This window comes from Nuphar pumila, chromosome 3 (assembly GCF_984573655.1).
Source record: "Nuphar pumila chromosome 3, dmNupPumi1.hap1.1, whole genome shotgun sequence".
Lineage (NCBI taxonomy): Eukaryota > Viridiplantae > Streptophyta > Magnoliopsida > Nymphaeales > Nymphaeaceae > Nuphar > Nuphar pumila.
The window spans coordinates 117,812,801-117,829,705 of record NC_143251.1 but is presented as its reverse complement, the minus strand read 5'-3'; the positions used below and the strand labels follow the sequence as shown (position 1 = coordinate 117,829,705).

At 39.4% G+C, this 16,905-nt stretch overlaps 2 protein-coding genes across 3 annotated transcripts in view; one reads left to right on the top strand and one right to left on the bottom strand.

Annotated features, from left to right (window-relative positions):
- LOC149843434 (vesicle transport protein GOT1-like) overlaps positions 1 to 6,516 on the top strand; it is a 32,472-nt gene extending 25,956 nt beyond the window's left edge. The window contains exons 2-7 of the mRNA XM_090001830.1: positions 3,785 to 3,856; positions 5,438 to 5,529; positions 5,638 to 5,718; positions 5,802 to 5,899; positions 5,973 to 6,054; positions 6,150 to 6,516. Coding sequence (XP_089857956.1) covers positions 3,826 to 3,856; positions 5,438 to 5,529; positions 5,638 to 5,718; positions 5,802 to 5,899; positions 5,973 to 6,054; positions 6,150 to 6,188 — 423 coding nt within the window. The 5' untranslated portion in view covers positions 3,785 to 3,825 and the 3' untranslated portion in view covers positions 6,189 to 6,516. The remainder of the gene's footprint in view (positions 1 to 3,784; positions 3,857 to 5,437; positions 5,530 to 5,637; positions 5,719 to 5,801; positions 5,900 to 5,972; positions 6,055 to 6,149) is intronic.
- A 4,119-nt stretch (positions 6,517 to 10,635) lies between these two features.
- LOC149843433 (pentatricopeptide repeat-containing protein At3g49240, mitochondrial-like) lies at positions 10,636 to 16,838 on the bottom strand. Of its 2 annotated transcripts, XR_016431134.1 has the most exons (2): positions 14,769 to 16,838; positions 10,636 to 10,768 (listed from the first exon to the last, which is right to left on the bottom strand). XR_016431134.1 is itself a non-coding variant. In XM_090001829.1 (1 exon), the coding sequence occupies exon 1, from the start codon at positions 16,788 to 16,790 to the stop codon at positions 14,820 to 14,822; it is 1,971 nt and encodes a 656-aa protein (XP_089857955.1). In that variant the 5' UTR covers positions 16,791 to 16,838; the 3' UTR covers positions 14,552 to 14,819. The 2 variants fall into 2 exon arrangements, 1 of the variants encoding a protein (XP_089857955.1); XM_090001829.1 differs by lacking the exon at positions 10,636 to 10,768 and having other exon boundaries at positions 14,552 to 16,838.
- Between the last annotated feature and the right edge of the window lie 67 nt (positions 16,839 to 16,905).

Below are 16,905 nucleotides of genomic sequence, written 5' to 3'. Positions count from 1 at the left end.
ATCTTTAAGATATGTTTTAAATTGGTTGGAGAGATATTCTCCTCCAGAATCACTTCTAAAAATCTTTATGTTACTATTAAATTGATTCTTGATCATCGAATGGAAAGTTCTAAAGCAAGAAAAGACTTCATGTTTGAATTTAAGAAAAAAGATCCATGAATATCTAGAGAAATCATCCACAAAAATAACATAATAAGAAAAACCTCCTTTTGAGACAACAGGTGCTGGTCCCCAAACATCGGAATGAATAATTTCAAAAGGTTTTGATGAGAACATAGTTCTTTGCTCAAAAGGTAAACTTTTCATTTTTCCGAGAATACAGTCATTACAAGAAAAGGAACTTTTACATAGGTCTTTTGCAAAATGTAAGTAAGACAACTTTGTGATATTAGGATGACCAAGTCTTTTGTGCCACATGTTTATATCTTTGTTTCGGGCAACATTACAAAAAGATTTTGGAACTCGAAGAGATTCCATGTAGTATAAATCGCCTTTTCTAAAGCCTTCCCCAATCAATTTCCCGGACAGGCGATCCTGTATTAGACATTTATCACATGAAAATTTAATATCACAACCATGATCCGAAAGTTGAGAAACAGAAAGAAGATTTAAATTAAGTTTAGGTATAAATCTAATTTTTGGAATAAAAAAATATTGAGTTTCAAAATTGCCTATTCCTTTAATTTCAAGAGAAATTCCATCCGCAGTGGAAACAAAGGATGGAGAAGCATTTTTTGAATAATCGGAAAGTGAAAACATGTTTGGGGACATATGAAAGGATGCACCTGAGTCCAAAAGACAAGGGACTTTACCTGGAATGGAAGAAGTAGACACGGCGGCACCGGATGTAGCTCCCTTGAGAAGAGGTTGAAGGGCTTCCATTATTTGGTTCAACGAGAGTGACCCACTTGATGATGCCTCTTCCTTTTGTGGTGCGCCGGTGGTAGCCATAGCAAGAAGCTTCTTCCATTTGGGACATACTGGCTTGATATGCCCCGGTTCTTTACAAAAGTGACATATGGTCTTGCTATAGTCCCGCTTTCCTCTTTGTCCACCATCTCCTCCTTGATTTTGGAATTTAAAGTGAGGAGGACGATAGGTCTTTACATTATTTCCGGGTCTTGATACGGCATTAACCTCATTATTTTCTTCATAATTACAAGGAACCATAAGAACACTTGGTCCTTGTTTACATAAATTCATACGAGTCTCCTCACCACTTAATTTGGTGAGAACATCTTCAAGAGAGGGAGGAGTAAATGAGGATAGAAGTGATGACCTTATTTGCTCAAATTCCGGTCTCAACCCATTCAAAAAATTGAAGAAACGATCTTCTTCAAGTTGCTTGTGGCGGAGTTCAATTGCCTCTCCACTCCATTTTGGTTCAAGCATAGAGAGCTCATCCCAAATAGAGGAAAGATCGGCAAAATATTCCCTAATAGACATTTCACCTTGAGTAAGGGAGAGGGCCTTCTTTTGAAGGTAATACTTATGAGATAGGTCTCTTGATGTATACATCTTCTCGAGATAATGCCAAGCTTCCGATGCCTTTTTGAATTTGATAATGTTGGCATTAATCTTCGTTTCGACGGATGCGAAGAACCAAGAAAGAATCTTGAAGTTCTTCATTTCACATTCGTCGTGTTTCTTTGAGTATTCTTCAAGAGCTTTGATCCTTTCCTCTCCCTCAAGAATCTTGATTTCACTTCCATCCATTATGGTTATCTTGGGTTCCGGCTCCGGAATTGTTCCTTGCACATAACCCCACAATCCTTTTCCTTTTATGTGGGCCTCCATATTCCCGGCCCAAATATGATAGTTGGACCCATTCAATTTGAAGCCAAGGGCAAAGTGAGACTCTTTCTCACCCATTAAGACGTAGAGAGAAGAAAAAAGACGTACCAATACGATGTTTCAACTTCTTCTTAGCACAAGATCCTTCTAAAATATTTGAGAAGCAAGATCCACCACTTCAATCTCAAAAAATCCGAAGGCACGGTTTTCGAGGCACTCGAACAAAGGCGGATCTCACGATCTCCAATCACCAACCGAGCTCTAATACCATGTGAAATTGTCTACGAAGAGACAATACATAAACACGCATAAAAACTTTATAAAAGAAGTGCACGAAAGCACTCTCACAACACTTGAACAAAATACACAAAAAGTGTATAAATAATAAACATGCAATAATGCATGTATTTCAATATATAAAAGCAAATGCTTGAGACTCTCAAGCTACGGAAATACAAGGGGGGAACACCCCTATTTATACAAATGTTAGAAGGTGCAAAGGGGGGGCTCCCAAAGGAGTCGTTGGGAGCCCCTAACGGTCACATTTGTGACCGTTGGGGCCCCCAACGACTCTATTGGGGGACCCCCAATGCACATAAAATAAATCAAAAAAATAAAAAGAAAAAAAGAAATTACAAAAGTAAAAATAAAAAGAAAATTACAGCATATTCTAAAAGTGAATATGCGCAAAACAGGAAATGACAGAAATGCCCTTTCGGGTAAAAATATATAAATATATATATTTATATATATAGAGATATATGTACATATAATATATTATATGTAAATATATCTCTATGTATATAAATATATATATTTATATTTACAATGATTTTAGGAGCTACATTTTAACAGTTACCAGATCCAGTACAGAGGCTGAATATAGGTCAATGGCAGCCGCCACTGCTGAAGCTACTTGGATTAGACATTTACTGACAGAAGTAGGGGAATCGATCTCTCGATCACTTCTTTTGTGTGACAACCAGAGTGCCATTAGTATGTCTTTTAATCCAATCAATCACAGTCGTGCCAAACATATTGAAATAGATCAGCATTTTGTGAGACAAAAAGTAGAAGAGAAAGAGATTGAGCCTGAATTTATACGAACCACAGATCAGGTGGCGGATATATTTACAAAAGGATTGACGAAAGACAAATTTTGGATGTTAAAAGGCAAGTTGTTCATGGTCCAAGATCATGCACAACTTGAGGGAGGGTGAAAAGAAGTGTATTCTTCAGATACGGGTCACGGGTCTGGAAATCCAGACCCGTAACGTGTCATTAATGGCACAGTGTAATTTTCCTATTTGTAATAAGGGTACTTTTGTACCCTAGTCTTATATTTGTATGTTATTATAAATGAGATGAGATAGCAGCCGACCCTGAGTGATTAAGGGTTATCGGTTTTTTAATTTCTGCTCTCTCTCTCTCTCTCCCTCTCTTTCCCTGTCTCTCAGCTCTTACGAGTGAATAAAAAACTAACAATTATAGGTTTGGTGATAAATCTCAGGGAAATCTTGGGGCTTAAAAAACATAAAAAATACATTAAAATAACAAAGTAAGAAAATATCATATTTAGATAATAAAATACATATATAATGAAAGAAATAAGTAAAAAATGCAAAATAAAGAAGAAAAACACATTTAAAATATAGAAAATAAATTAAAACAGTAGCAATAATTGATAATATCACAATATTATCGCGATATTCTCATGATAATATCACAATATTATCAAATTGGCGACATTTTCAAAATATCATGATATTTTACCTATAATATTGTTTGCTGAAATACAGCGATAGTATCGCGATATTTTGAAAATATCATTGACATCTGTGACTATGATGTTACCGATTATTTAAGATAGTGAGATTGTCATCAATATTTTCATGAAAAATTCCTCGGTAACATTATTGCAGGCTGGTTTTCTGTGACTATGTTTATGCATGCGTATACTAATTTTTTAACATCGTATTCTGTTTTGCAGCTAATAAGCTTTAAGGATCAGGTACAGATATCATCTGCAAGATGGTTTCCTTTGAGATGAATGATCGAAAAAGTACACCTACATACCTTCTTCAATATATTTCTAACTGTTTATTCCATATTTTTATAATCACCTGAATTTGTTAGTTATCCTTTTGATAATGGTACAAGGATTTGAATGAGATGGATGGATGGTAAAGTTGCACTATCAAAACCAAGGTGTCTTGGGTTTGAATACCATGGGGTATGCTCCTGATTGACCATCAAAAAATCAAAGAAAGAACTTTGTTGTCACATGTGGATCACACTTGCATTGAATCATGGTGTTGAAAATGTTTTATTTCTTTATTTTTTTGTTCTGTTTCCATTGTCTGAGTGTGGTTGACTACTTAATAATTGTCATTTCTTTTGTACTTGTTGCAGTTTATGATCATTCCAAATTTCCCCATGCCACATTTGGAAAATTTTTAACACGTTAAAAATTTGATGCTATCAAAACAGGCAATTGTTTTTTAATATCCTGTGTTTTACAGAAAATTAATGGTCATTGAAGATATGGTGAATTTATCATGATATTTTCAAAATGTCAGTGATGTTTATGACTATTCCTTGAATCAAGTTTCCCAATCTCATTGTCTGATGTGCCTATTGGTCAGTTGAAGTTTTTCTTCATGTGCTGGTACCTGATCATGCATTTACCCACTTTGGACAATATTTTCAATCAATGTTTGTCTGGACTATAAGTTTATCTAAATTGTTATATATATTGAAAAGTTGGATTGAAGGCATACTGTATACATTTCTTTATTTATAAATAGTATGCATGTCGAACAATTCTGATTTTGGATGCTTCATGTGTGAATTGCATGGTGTTCTTTTATCACTAATTGGTATACAAATGGCGCAAACAATTTTTATACTAGAATCTCTAGGTCACCTACTTGGTTAGGGTGATACGGGGTTGTCCGGAGGCCCCCTTGTGATCAAACCCGCAACAGGTATGGCACAGCACTATGGGGCTGGTCCACTCTCCGGGGGTTTACCACTATGGGGTTGGGAATGAGGGATCAATTAGGGATCCATCTTGTGGGGTTCCTCACCATAAAAAAGCAAAAAAAAAAGGGACCACTTGTATTCTGACCCTCCATCAAGCTTACCTTTATTTTTTCCTTATGGATGCCGAAGGATATTCTTAATCCTTTGATTTACTTGAGATTTGCTGTTAAATAAAGTCGAGCTGAATGCAAAAAGCCATCACCATTTGATTCTTTACTGTTAAGGTTTTGAAGATCTTTGGTAAAAGGGTTGTAAAGTTCATATCTTATGTGGCATGAGTTTTCCCTCTTTCAGAAATCTTCAAGCACATTTTTGAGAAAATTCACTTTTTCTAGATGAAATTCAGAATGGAATTGTTATTCCTGTCATGCATGGACGATCTTGTTTTTTCCATTTTTCTTATCTTGTTTGAGCAATTAATTGACTGCCTTTTAATGTTGTCTACTACTGGAAACACCTATGGGAAAATTATTTCATCTAATTATTTCCTTTTACTTGCATCTGATTTGATCATTTTAATGAGAATTGGTTGAACATCTCTGTCCGTCTTATTATTGTTCTCATGTAATAATATCGTTTCAATAATTTATTGTCACAGAAATTGGGCTTGGATTGACGGGATTTGGCATCTTTTTCTCCTTTTTGGGTATCATATTCTTTTTTGACAAGGGGTTTCTGGTCATGGGAAATGTAAGTAAAGGATGAGACCTAACCACACAGTTTTATCTTGATTTCCCCCCTTCTTCCTTGCATCAATTGTTGTGCTTAACTACTGTTCATCTGTTTGAATCTTTTCAGATACTCTTCCTGTCAGGAGTAATGTTAACCATTGGACTAAAATCCACCACGCAGTTTTTCATGAAACGACAGAATTACAAGGTTTATTGTGTTGATTGATGTTTTGTGTGTTGTCACTGATACACCTCTCTTGACGAGCATCTGATCTTGTAATGCATTAACAGGGTACAATTGCTTTTGGCTTGGGCTTCTTCCTAGTTCTCATCGGATGGCCTATCATAGGAATGATCCTAGAATCGTATGGATTCATCGTGCTCTTCAGGTGCTTCTGGTGCCTTCCTCTGTTACTATGTCTTCAACTTGATGTCTAATTCTAACTGCTTCTGTTGGAACAGTGGTTTTTGGCCAACACTCGCCGTCTTTTTGCAGCGGCTGCCTGTCATTGGTTGGATATTCCAGACACCATTTATCTCATCGGTAGGAGATCTAATCTTACTGCCATTTGGTTTTTTTATGTTCCCTATTCCTTTCCCAGATCAAGGTTTTTTTTATGCATTGGCAATGATTTGCAGTTTTTGGATCGTTATCGACCCAAGAGAGTACCAGTGTGATCTTTCAGATAATCATGTTGTGAATGCCATAGAGGTTTCAGCTGTTATTGCAGATCCGTTCTGATACTTGACAATACTTTATAGATCAGCAAACACACCTTCATCATGCTCAGCATTTCTTGTATACTATGCTGCTCGAAGTTCTTTTGTTGATGAATATATCAAGGTACACCATTGATGAGCTCGACCTTGCCTTAATCTCCGGAGCAACTTGAAGGCCTGCTTGGTAGTTGCTACTTGCTACTGACTGAATTGCATGCTAGGCTTGTCTGCTTGTATCCAATTGCTGTGAATTGTATTGAATAGTTCCATGATTTTTAAACAGTAAGATCAAGTTTTTCTAATGCACGTAAAGATTTCCAGTTCGAACTGGATACCCGTCTTCATGATCAGTAAATTGCGATTAGGTTAAGTATTTGATGATAGATGCCATGATCCACTCAAGTGGCTGATTTTGTTAGGTGAGTGTCAAGTACAATGTTATCAGAATTGAATCAAATCAGCCGGAGCGAGCAGCCCCAAATCAATCTGCTTCAGGTTCGATTTGGGCCTTATTCAAAAATCGGATGATTCAACACTGAATCAGCAGAATCAAGTGGTAACGGCCTGATTCGAGATGAATCAGTTGGTTTGTTATCTGAAACAGTTAAAATATGAAAACAAAGAAAATTCAAGTTATCTGAATGAGGTTGGTACAGCAATTGCTTGTCACTTTATTCTGCTGAAATAAAATTCAAGTTTACTCATTCTTCAATATATATATATATATATGGAGAGAGAGAGAGAGAATAGCTGCTAATCTTCCAGCTAACTGGGCTTTCAAAGGGTTTTCCCCATGATTTACTAAAATCTGACCATACAGATGTGTTAGGAATTATCGATTTATTGGGAAACAACACTTTGATTGTATTTTTTATAAAAAAAAAATATGAATTTTTAAGCCTTAAATATTTAGAAAAATCTTAGACCATCGATTTTTTAAACCCTATAAAAGCTTACCTGTGTATTGGAATCTGATGATCCAAGAGATGATTCATATAAAATCAAGCATTTAAAACATATCTGCACGGTCAGATCTAGGAAAAACATGAAAAATGCTTCAAAAGCTCAGTAGAGCTAGAAAAATAGTTAGCAGCTACCACCTCTCATATATATATATATATATATATATATATATATATATATATATATATATATATATATATATATATATATATGAGTGGGTGATGGCTGCCTACTCCATTTTGTGCCTACTGCCATCCTACCAGGCTTTGGAAGTTTGTTTTTATTTTTTCTAAAATCTGACCATACAGATGTGATCTATATGCTTGATTTTATGAGAATCTGACTCTTGGATGATCAGACTCCAACACATAAGTAGTTTTTTATAGGATTTAAAAATTGATGGCCTATAATTTTAAAAAATATTCAATTTTGAAAAGTCAAATTTTTATCAGAAAAATTGTCATTTTCTACCAAGATCATCTGAACTCATTGGCTGGGTCAGATTTGTGAAAAACAACCCAAAAGCACCTATTTACCGGTGGTAGGCTGGCGGTAGGCTCAAAAAGTGGTAGCCTAACTGGGCATGAAAATGAAAAATTTTGACCACTAATATTATTCAGACAGAACCTACTCGACCCAAGTAACTCGCGACAGGGTATGGGATATAATTTTGCCAGATATCTGACTTGACCTAGCTGGATCGAGTTACGTATGCACTTTTAAGTGTAAATATATGTTTTAAATACCTCTCAAATTGTATGGGTCAGAATTGAGATTCCATTTAATGATCTGAAAATACATGTGGATCATGTTTGAGATTCCATTTCTTGACCTGGTCAGGTACCCACACCCAAATGGATGCTTTTTGGATGGGTTACCAAAAACAGTTGCAGTCATATTGTAATTTCCACAGCACATAAACCTTGAGATGTTTGTTGGAGCCCACAAAACTTCTACCCCTTGAACACGCAAAGGAGCCGTAGGCAGTCAAGTGAAATCCAATCCATGATCAAGATATAAGCTCTTCCTTTTTCGTCTGTGACTGTGCGCACCTCCCACGAGTCGAGTCAAATGCGTGGTGGTGATGGAATATAACATCATATACAACATGACCTATGTCACAGTGACACTTCAAAGTGGCCACATGTCACTCGGACACGATTTACAGTCCAACGCGCGTGTGACACAGTCAAAGACGTGTCAGATACTTTGACCGTGTCTCTAAACTGTTTTCTCTCTCTCTAAAAAAAAACTCATTGTTTTGAATTGCTATTTGCTCTGATTCACATTTATTGTTTGACAGACTCTTATACAAACTATCTCCCCTTAGTTTTTGGCTTTGTATTATTTTTTTTACAGTCTCATGTACACCTCTCTCTCTCTCTCTCAGCATTTTAAATATCACCAACAAAATATCCTCACTTGTATAAACTTCAAAACAGTCACCCAAGGTGTTCATCCTGCCATCTCGCGGCAGAGAAAATCTGGACGTGGCTGACCACCATATGATGAATGATCCTGTAGTTTGCTGCCTTGCCCTTGAAAAGACGATTGTTCCTCTCCTTCCATAGATACTAGCACCTCCAAATGGCCCTCATTTGGGTGGTTCCAGCTGGTGCTAATTGTCCATTTATCAGGGTTTTATTGAAGTTTGTACTTGTATCTGATTATAACTACCCGGGGAGCATCATGTAGCAATCTCCACCACCACTTTGCAAGCAAACTGTGGTTAACAATGTGCAACTCCTTTGTGCCCAGACCAGACTTTCAAAGGGCATGCAACAAGGTCCCATCTAACAAGCTGTGTTCTATTGTGAACCCCATAGGAAAGTTCTAATGGCCTTGTTAATTCGCTTAAGGGATACCAATGGGGGCTCCGCTTGTCTGGCAGAAGCAGTTAGTGCACCCCACCTTGTGTTGGGGGCGTTGCAAGTTCGAATCCCAATGGTATGGTTGTATAACTGGTAGGGTTCGGCCTAACCTCAGCTTTCTCTGTCGAAAAAAAAAAAAACAATTCGCATAAGGGATCTCTTAAAAATCTTGAATGTCGATGGGAATAGCCGATAAGACAGACTTGACAAGGGTGATTCTAGGCACAGCCAATGGCAGGAATTTGTTTGCTAGCAAGATCTTGAAAGTAGGAATAAGATCAGCATATTTATTGACTGAAAAATGGGGCAGACACTCATCGGGTTGAAGGCGAGCTGCTCCAAGAAGCTGAACTCACAGCACAGCCAAGTTTGGACATCAGCTTGATATAAACATACACTGGGCCAAGTTTGATTAGGACTCGCGGTGAGTTCTAGTCCACTCCAAGTCAGACTCCATTCTTGACTTAAATCAAAGTTAAGTAGAGCTAGGCTAAGTGGGAGTGGGCTCAAATAGATGGTTAATGTAACCTCTAAACGAAGAGTCCTTGGTTAAGTGGGTTCCTTCCTATGATGGTTTCTCTTTGCGGATGCTGACTTGGACCTATTGTTCATGAATCAACTTTTAATATAATTTTCCTTTCAGAAAAATAAATAAATAAAACCTATATAAAAACTACACAAATTAATTTTAAATTAGTTTAAGATTTAATAAAGCAGTGGTTGGATCCGAACCCATCTGATCAAGATTGCACCAACGTGAGGTCCAGGTCCTGTGTGAGTTGGTCTAGATTCAGTTAGCTTTGAACCCACGTAACATGCTGCATTATTTATATTCACTGTTTCAATTTTGTAGTAGAAAGGGTAAAAGTAACCCAAACAATGTCTCATTTTTTATTACCATCTTTTAAAGCGATCATTTTTGCTACTCTAGTGGGTAAGGAACCCCCTAATGAAAAACCTTTTTTTTTAATCCGACCCTCCAAATGTGATGTGCGTGTCTCGTTTAGTAGAAACTGACTCTCGAATCCAACGGGGCTCCACTTGTCCGGTAGAAGCAGCTAGTGCACGTCACCTTGTGTTGGGACGTTGCAAGTTCAAATCCCAATGGTATTTTTGTATGACTGATAGGGATAGGTCTAGCCCAGCTTGCCTTTCAAAAAAAAAGAAAGAAACCGACTCTTGAATCATGTTTTTTCCGAGAACATGATTGATTCCTACTATTTTGATCATGCACATCCATAGGGTCAGATTTGATCAAACCAGCGTCTGTGAGTTCCAACTAGGGGACTCTAGGGTAGCAAATATTTTCTCTTTTAGATGCCATTTATAATCCTTGAATCGATATAAATTCAACAGCTTCGAATGAGTAGTAGGTGCACGGGGAGCACCCAATCTTTGTTCCACACGCACATAAGCAGTCCAGCCACGCATAAGATCTTAGTAAATGTACCTGGGTCTGGTTTGAAAGTTTAGAAACCCAGACTCACGTCTTGCCACCACCGGCATGAGGACCATGGGTATGGCAGACTGAGTCAGCGCAACCAGGTCTTCCTGTCATGTGCAATTTCTTCAGGTTATAAATAAAAAAAAAAACAGTTCATTGCAAGTATGCAGATTGCAGAGGTACAGCGCCAGCCCCACTCATGGAGACAAAGTTAAAGTGAACTCCCAACTTTCTTCAATGAGAACTCCGGGATCTGAAACCTACAGAGGTCATACAATTTCTCTCGTCAAAACTCTAATTCAGCTTCTCTTTGGGCATACCAGCATTTACAACATCAAGCAACTTATCAAGCGTATGTTGGAGACTAGTGCCAATTATAAGATGAAAAGGGTTTAGAATGGAAGTCCCTAAAACATTACACAATAATGCACATGCCAGACAGGAAAAAATGAGACCATTGGTTTTTTTTTTTACTAATATTTGGGATAGGCTAGATAGAGGATAACCCCGGTGAGATCCGACCAGACAGCTATCGGTTAAGATAGTGTAACTTTACCATCCAGCCATCTGATTCGACCCTGACATATTTCACAGGCAAGCTGAGGGATAACCCACCCTGGGATTCAAAACTGAGAATGTACTTTGTTCATGTAAATTATCAGGTTTAAGAGAGGTGTGTGTATTATCCGTTCACTAGGCAATTCTTCATAACTTCCGCCCACTCACTAAAAGGTAGTACGTGACTTTAAGTTGGATAACAAACCAAAACACCAACCAAGTGCTTCCATGTACAAGTTGCATTATGGAATTAGGGCATATATCACATTTAAGAAAATTTGCACTACACAATTTCAATATTGGATTCTTGATTTTAGATGCATACAATGTAGCCATAGTGATCTGCCGCACGTGTGGTGTGTTTCCATGAAAAAAGAAGAATGTCTCCATCTTTGTGTCCCGCTGGATTTCCATTTATTTAACACTTCAACTGGTGAGCAACACAGCTATACGATGAGAAAAACAATAATAGGCTAAGTCAGACCCCTTTCTTAAGGTAATCAAGCTGGGGTTAGTCAGACCAATACCAGTTACAGTTGTAACAAATTACAAATCATTGCAAATTGGAAATCACTAAGATGGTTTTGTGAAAGTACCAGACTTGTCAAACCACAGGAAAAGCAAACACAAGAAATTTTAATGTGGTTCAATCTCAAGGAACTGCGTCCATGGTTTTGGATCCTCTCTGTCTCTCTCAATGACAAAAGGATAGAGGACCCCTATTATTTATAGATCAGCCACATACACGTTTTGAGGAGGATTCTCCTCTTTTGGAAACATAGCAAAGTCCAACTTTCTTTAGGAAGTTTACATTTTCATCACTTGGATACTCCTTGATTGTGAGGAATTTCTTTGTTAGGAAACATAGTTTCCTTATTTCTTTGAATATTTCCCGACGCCAAGGCCAAAGACCTCTCTTTTGATCTTTCCTTCTTGCTTTGTGTGATTTCCAGGACTTGCTTTCTTGGTGGACTCAAGACTTCCTCTTGTGATGGACTTACCTTCTTCATGGGGTCTTTCTCTTTGGGTGGACTTGCTTTCATGGGATCTTTCTATTTTAATGGACTCACCAAGGCTGAACGTGTTCTGGTCTCTAACAGATTTATCTTTCTATATTCCATCACCTCTAACACCAGTTATCATACCCACGATAAACACTGAATAGCCAAGTCAGGAGTGGGTAACTGCTAAAAGCATCTAAGTAGTAAATCTACCCCAAAAATGAGTGCTCTCCTACTTCCCCAGAGCCTCTGGTAGCACCATATGATGCATGTTGCCTTGCCTAGCTACTTCTTAGTTACATAATTGCACTCTAAACATAACAAGCACATTTAAATTTATGAATGCGACACATTGGTGATAAACTACTCGGTTCATTACACATGATCTGTCAGTCTTGGCATATTACTAACCAACTTCACAATGTCTCGCCTTGATGATTCTATGATCAGTTGCTGGTCTAATGGAATATCCTAGCAAAAATGATGCAACCAGTCCCATTGACATTCATTCAAATTTCTTAACCTGCCATCCAATTTGCAGGAAAATGACCATATGATTCCAGATCATAAAACCAGTAATCTAATGAATATATATATAGGACATAATATGCCCCTCAAAATGACCATTCTGTAATGAGATTTGGTGTTTTTTCTCACATCTAACACCATAGATGTGATCTACATATTTTATTTAGTGGGAACCAGCTTTTGGATCACTGGAATCCAACCCGTATAAAGATTTATGAATACATCAATTTTTCCCTATTCATTTTTCGTCGAGAAAACATGATCCAAGAGTCGATACCTACTAAATCATGCATGCTGAACACATTTTTGTGGTTAGATTGAGTCGAAACAACTCGTATCATGAGATCCCAACACGATTGTAACATATATATATATATATATATATATATATATATATATATATATATATATATATATATATATATAGAGAGAGAGAGAGAGAGAGAGAGAGACTTTAATCCAAGAATCCTCAAGATGCATGCACTAGTATTAAACACTTCAGTTGCCATCTCTTCAGCAGCTATTGACTCCTCATTGGAAGAGTATCCAATTAAGGATCTCCCACGTTTTCTGAATCATCACTTGAACAACTACCCAAATTTTGGTAGAGACTCTTTTCAGTAAACCGACTCCTACTCCATCCTTTTAACTCCCCCACCAGGTCCATAGCAGGTGCTCGTCACTGCCAAAATAACCTTATGACTTTCCTCGCATAGTTTATACACATCACTACTTGAAAATATTAAGATAGCAGCCTTGCACATAAATGAGGCCATTTCAAAGAGGGATGCGCAACAGGAGTGCAATATCATGCTACTGCTGCACAAGCATATATATATATATATATATATATATATATATATATATATATATATATATATATATATATATATCTGAAAGGATTAAACAATTCTACTTGAACAATTATGAGATCTCAGCAATCTGTTTTAACTTCTAACCATCTCTGTTGATGAGATACAGGAACTTTGCATCATTGCCCTTCTACCCATTATCATCCAGGTCACCTGGATGGCCCGCAACCATTCCAAACTAGTGCATGTCCTGATTTAAAAAGAAGTTACTCAATCCGAACAATTACTTTCAGGATAACGCTTCCTTGATAAAAACAATTCTACTTGATCAAATATGAGGTCTCAGAAATCTAATTTAACTTATAACCATCTTCGTTGATGAGATGCTGGATAGCTGAATCATTGCCCTTGTACCCAATATCCTCCAGGTCACCCGGCTGGCCATTCAGCCATTCAAAATTAGTGGATATCCTGATTTAAAATGCAGTTAGTACATCCAGACAATTACTTTCAGGATAAAGCTTCCTTGTGTGGTACTTGTTAACTGGAATAAGCAAGACAGCACATTTCAAGACCTGCCAGCCAGTGTCATGTTTCAGACTTCATTCAAAACAGTCTCCACAAATTCTGGATTTTCATCCTAACGGTGCAACTAAGTACCATGCCAATATCTTGGGTAGGGACACTTCTGTCAAACTTTATAGGGATGCGAGAAGCCACAAACAGTCTCCTCAGGTGACATTAAAAACTGGTTCTTTTTTTAGCACATATGCTCCATTTTTTACTAGGTTAGGAAAAATCTTTCCTTGTCTCCTTTCTGCTCGATTCATGGATGATTTCCCATTACATGACACCCCAGGCACACGCCAGAAAAAATAGAAAGAGAGCGCAATCAATTACCTGCTATTGTTACAAATGTCTCTCCAATCTAAGAGAAAAATATAAATTTAGAAGACAGAAAACAGTTTAACTTTGATCAGCATCAATAATGATGCTTCTTTTACCACAATGTCATAAATTTCAAAAGAAAGCAAACAGCCTAACTTTGATCAACATCAACAATGAGGCTTGTTTCACCAACATGTCATAGAAGATCCACAAAAGAAAAACCTGGTATAATGGCTGATGGATCTTTGAGGTGTAGATAACACTAAATACACATCAACCATAAAATTTCTCATGAAGTATTTTTCTAAATGTCTAACACATGCTTCTCTACTAATCCCAAGTTCCAAATAATGATAAGCACAAGAACATATTTTAACCAGATTCACCTCTACAACTATAACAGGAGGGACAGTAAGATAAGCTTTGCTCATCATAAAAAAACCCAAGAAAAAAATGATGCGTTTAGTAACAACCTGTTTCTTGTTTAGAGTTCAGATAAACCACCATCTTCAGCCCCTCCAGGTTCAGATGAGGCTATCTCCACTTCCTTGTTTGATAGGTTCAGTATTGACATTAGCACTAGATTGCAGGCTGTCTGTATCCTCATTTGTTGAAGCTGATACCACCTGAGCTACTTGTACCTCTCCACTGTCTCCCGCCTGCATTGTCGACAGCACCTCTGCAGATGGAGTCTCTGCATTGTCTGCTGCCTGTGCTGCCGGCTTCCCCTTGGACTGTAGCAACCTAGCTAGAGCTTCATTTGCCCTCTCCCTCTCTGCCTTCTCCCTCTCAGCCTTCTCTCTCTCAGCTCTCTCTTTCTCTGCCTTCTCCATGTCCGCCTTCTCCTTAGACAACCTCTCCTTCTCAGCCTGCTCATCATATAGCCTCTGCAACTCGCTCTCTTTGCCCTCTGCCTTCAGTACATCCTTAACAAAATCTAGCTTCTCCCCGTTCAATCCAGTGCCATCTTCGAGCATTCTCGCCACCACATTCAGTATCTCATCCAAGTTCCCGGACCCATGGAACCCTTTCAACATTATATCATAAGTCTCCTCGCCCGGCTTCAATTCCCTCTCAACCATCTGCTCGAAGAACTTCTTTACATCATCTATCCTCGACTCACCGAACAACCAATTGAACAGCTTGTTATATGCAGTCACATTTGGCCTCAACTCTGATTCTACCATTTTCGTGAAATAACCGATCGCATCCTCCACCCTCTTCGCTCCAAAACAAGCATCCACAAGCAAAACATACGTGAGCTCGTCAGGCTTAACCGATTCACTCCCCAACATCTCATTGTAGCACCCTTCTGCCTCTGCAATCAGCCCATTCTTACACAATTGGTTGATCAAATTGTTATACGACAACGTATCCGGGCTACATTTCCGCTCCCCCATCCTCCTAAAGACCTCCATCGCATCATCAAACCTCCCAACGCTGCAATACCCATCAACCATCACATTGAAAGACCCCAGATTCACCGCAATCCGCTTCGGAGGATCGTGAATCCCCAGCATCGAATCGAACAGCCCAATCGCATCCGACTCGAACTTCCCGTTCTTGCTCAAAGCATCCAACACAGAGTTGTACCCAACAGCACTGATCTTATAGTCCAACCTCAGGAACTCCTGATACGCATCCATCGCCTCCTTCTCCATCCCCTTCTTGAAGTAGGACGCCATCAACGTCCCGTAAACCCCACCATCCAAAAACCTCGTTTTCCCCTTCAATTCTTCGAAAAAACCCAAAACCCTATCGAATTCGTCGCTCTTAACAAGACACGACATGACCAAATTGTAAACTATGGGATCGGCGTCGTACCCCTTCTCCTGCATCTCCCGGAGGAGCTCCACGGCGCGATCGACGCGGCCGTTGTCGACGAGGCCCTTGACGAGGATCCGGTAGGTGGTAGGCGAGGGGTTGAAGGGGGCGTCGTTGATCATCTGGGCGTATGTCTCGAGCGCGATGTCGATCTTGCGGACGTCGCAGTAGGCCTGGAGGAGGAGGTTGTAGGTGACGACGTTGGCGGCAACGCCGGCCTGCGTGACGAAGCGGTGGAGGGAGAGGAGGTCGGCGTAGCGACCGTGACGGAGGAGGTAGGCAAGGACGGAGTTGGCGGTGAAGATGGCGGGGCGGCAGTTGGAGTAGATGGAGTGGCGGACGAGGAGGACGGCGTCCTCGTGGTGGTGGAGGCGGAGCATGGCCAGGATGCGGTTGTGGAGGTTGAGGCGGTTGCCGGAGAGGGCGGAGACGGGCTCGGGAAGCTTCGGGGAGTTGGGGTTGGGACCCGTCTTGGAAGAAGGGGGAGGGCGGGGAGCATGGTGGCGGAGGGAGTTGGCCGGCGGCTCGATGCGGAGCCGGCGCTTCCGTCGCCGGCGGTCGGCCGCGGCCTCCTCCGGGGTGGAGAAGGAGAGGAGGCGGAGGGGAACGAGGAGGTGGCGGCGGTGGGTGAGGGGTTTGAGATGGAGGAAGGGTTTGGAGAGGGTAGACATGGCGGCAGCGGCGGTGGTGGGGAGAGAGGAGAAAGAGGAAGAGGAGGAAATCGGTTTAGCAAAGGATGGAGGGGAAGGGTTTTTGTGGGGGTTTAGGAGGGACGCTTTTCAGTTT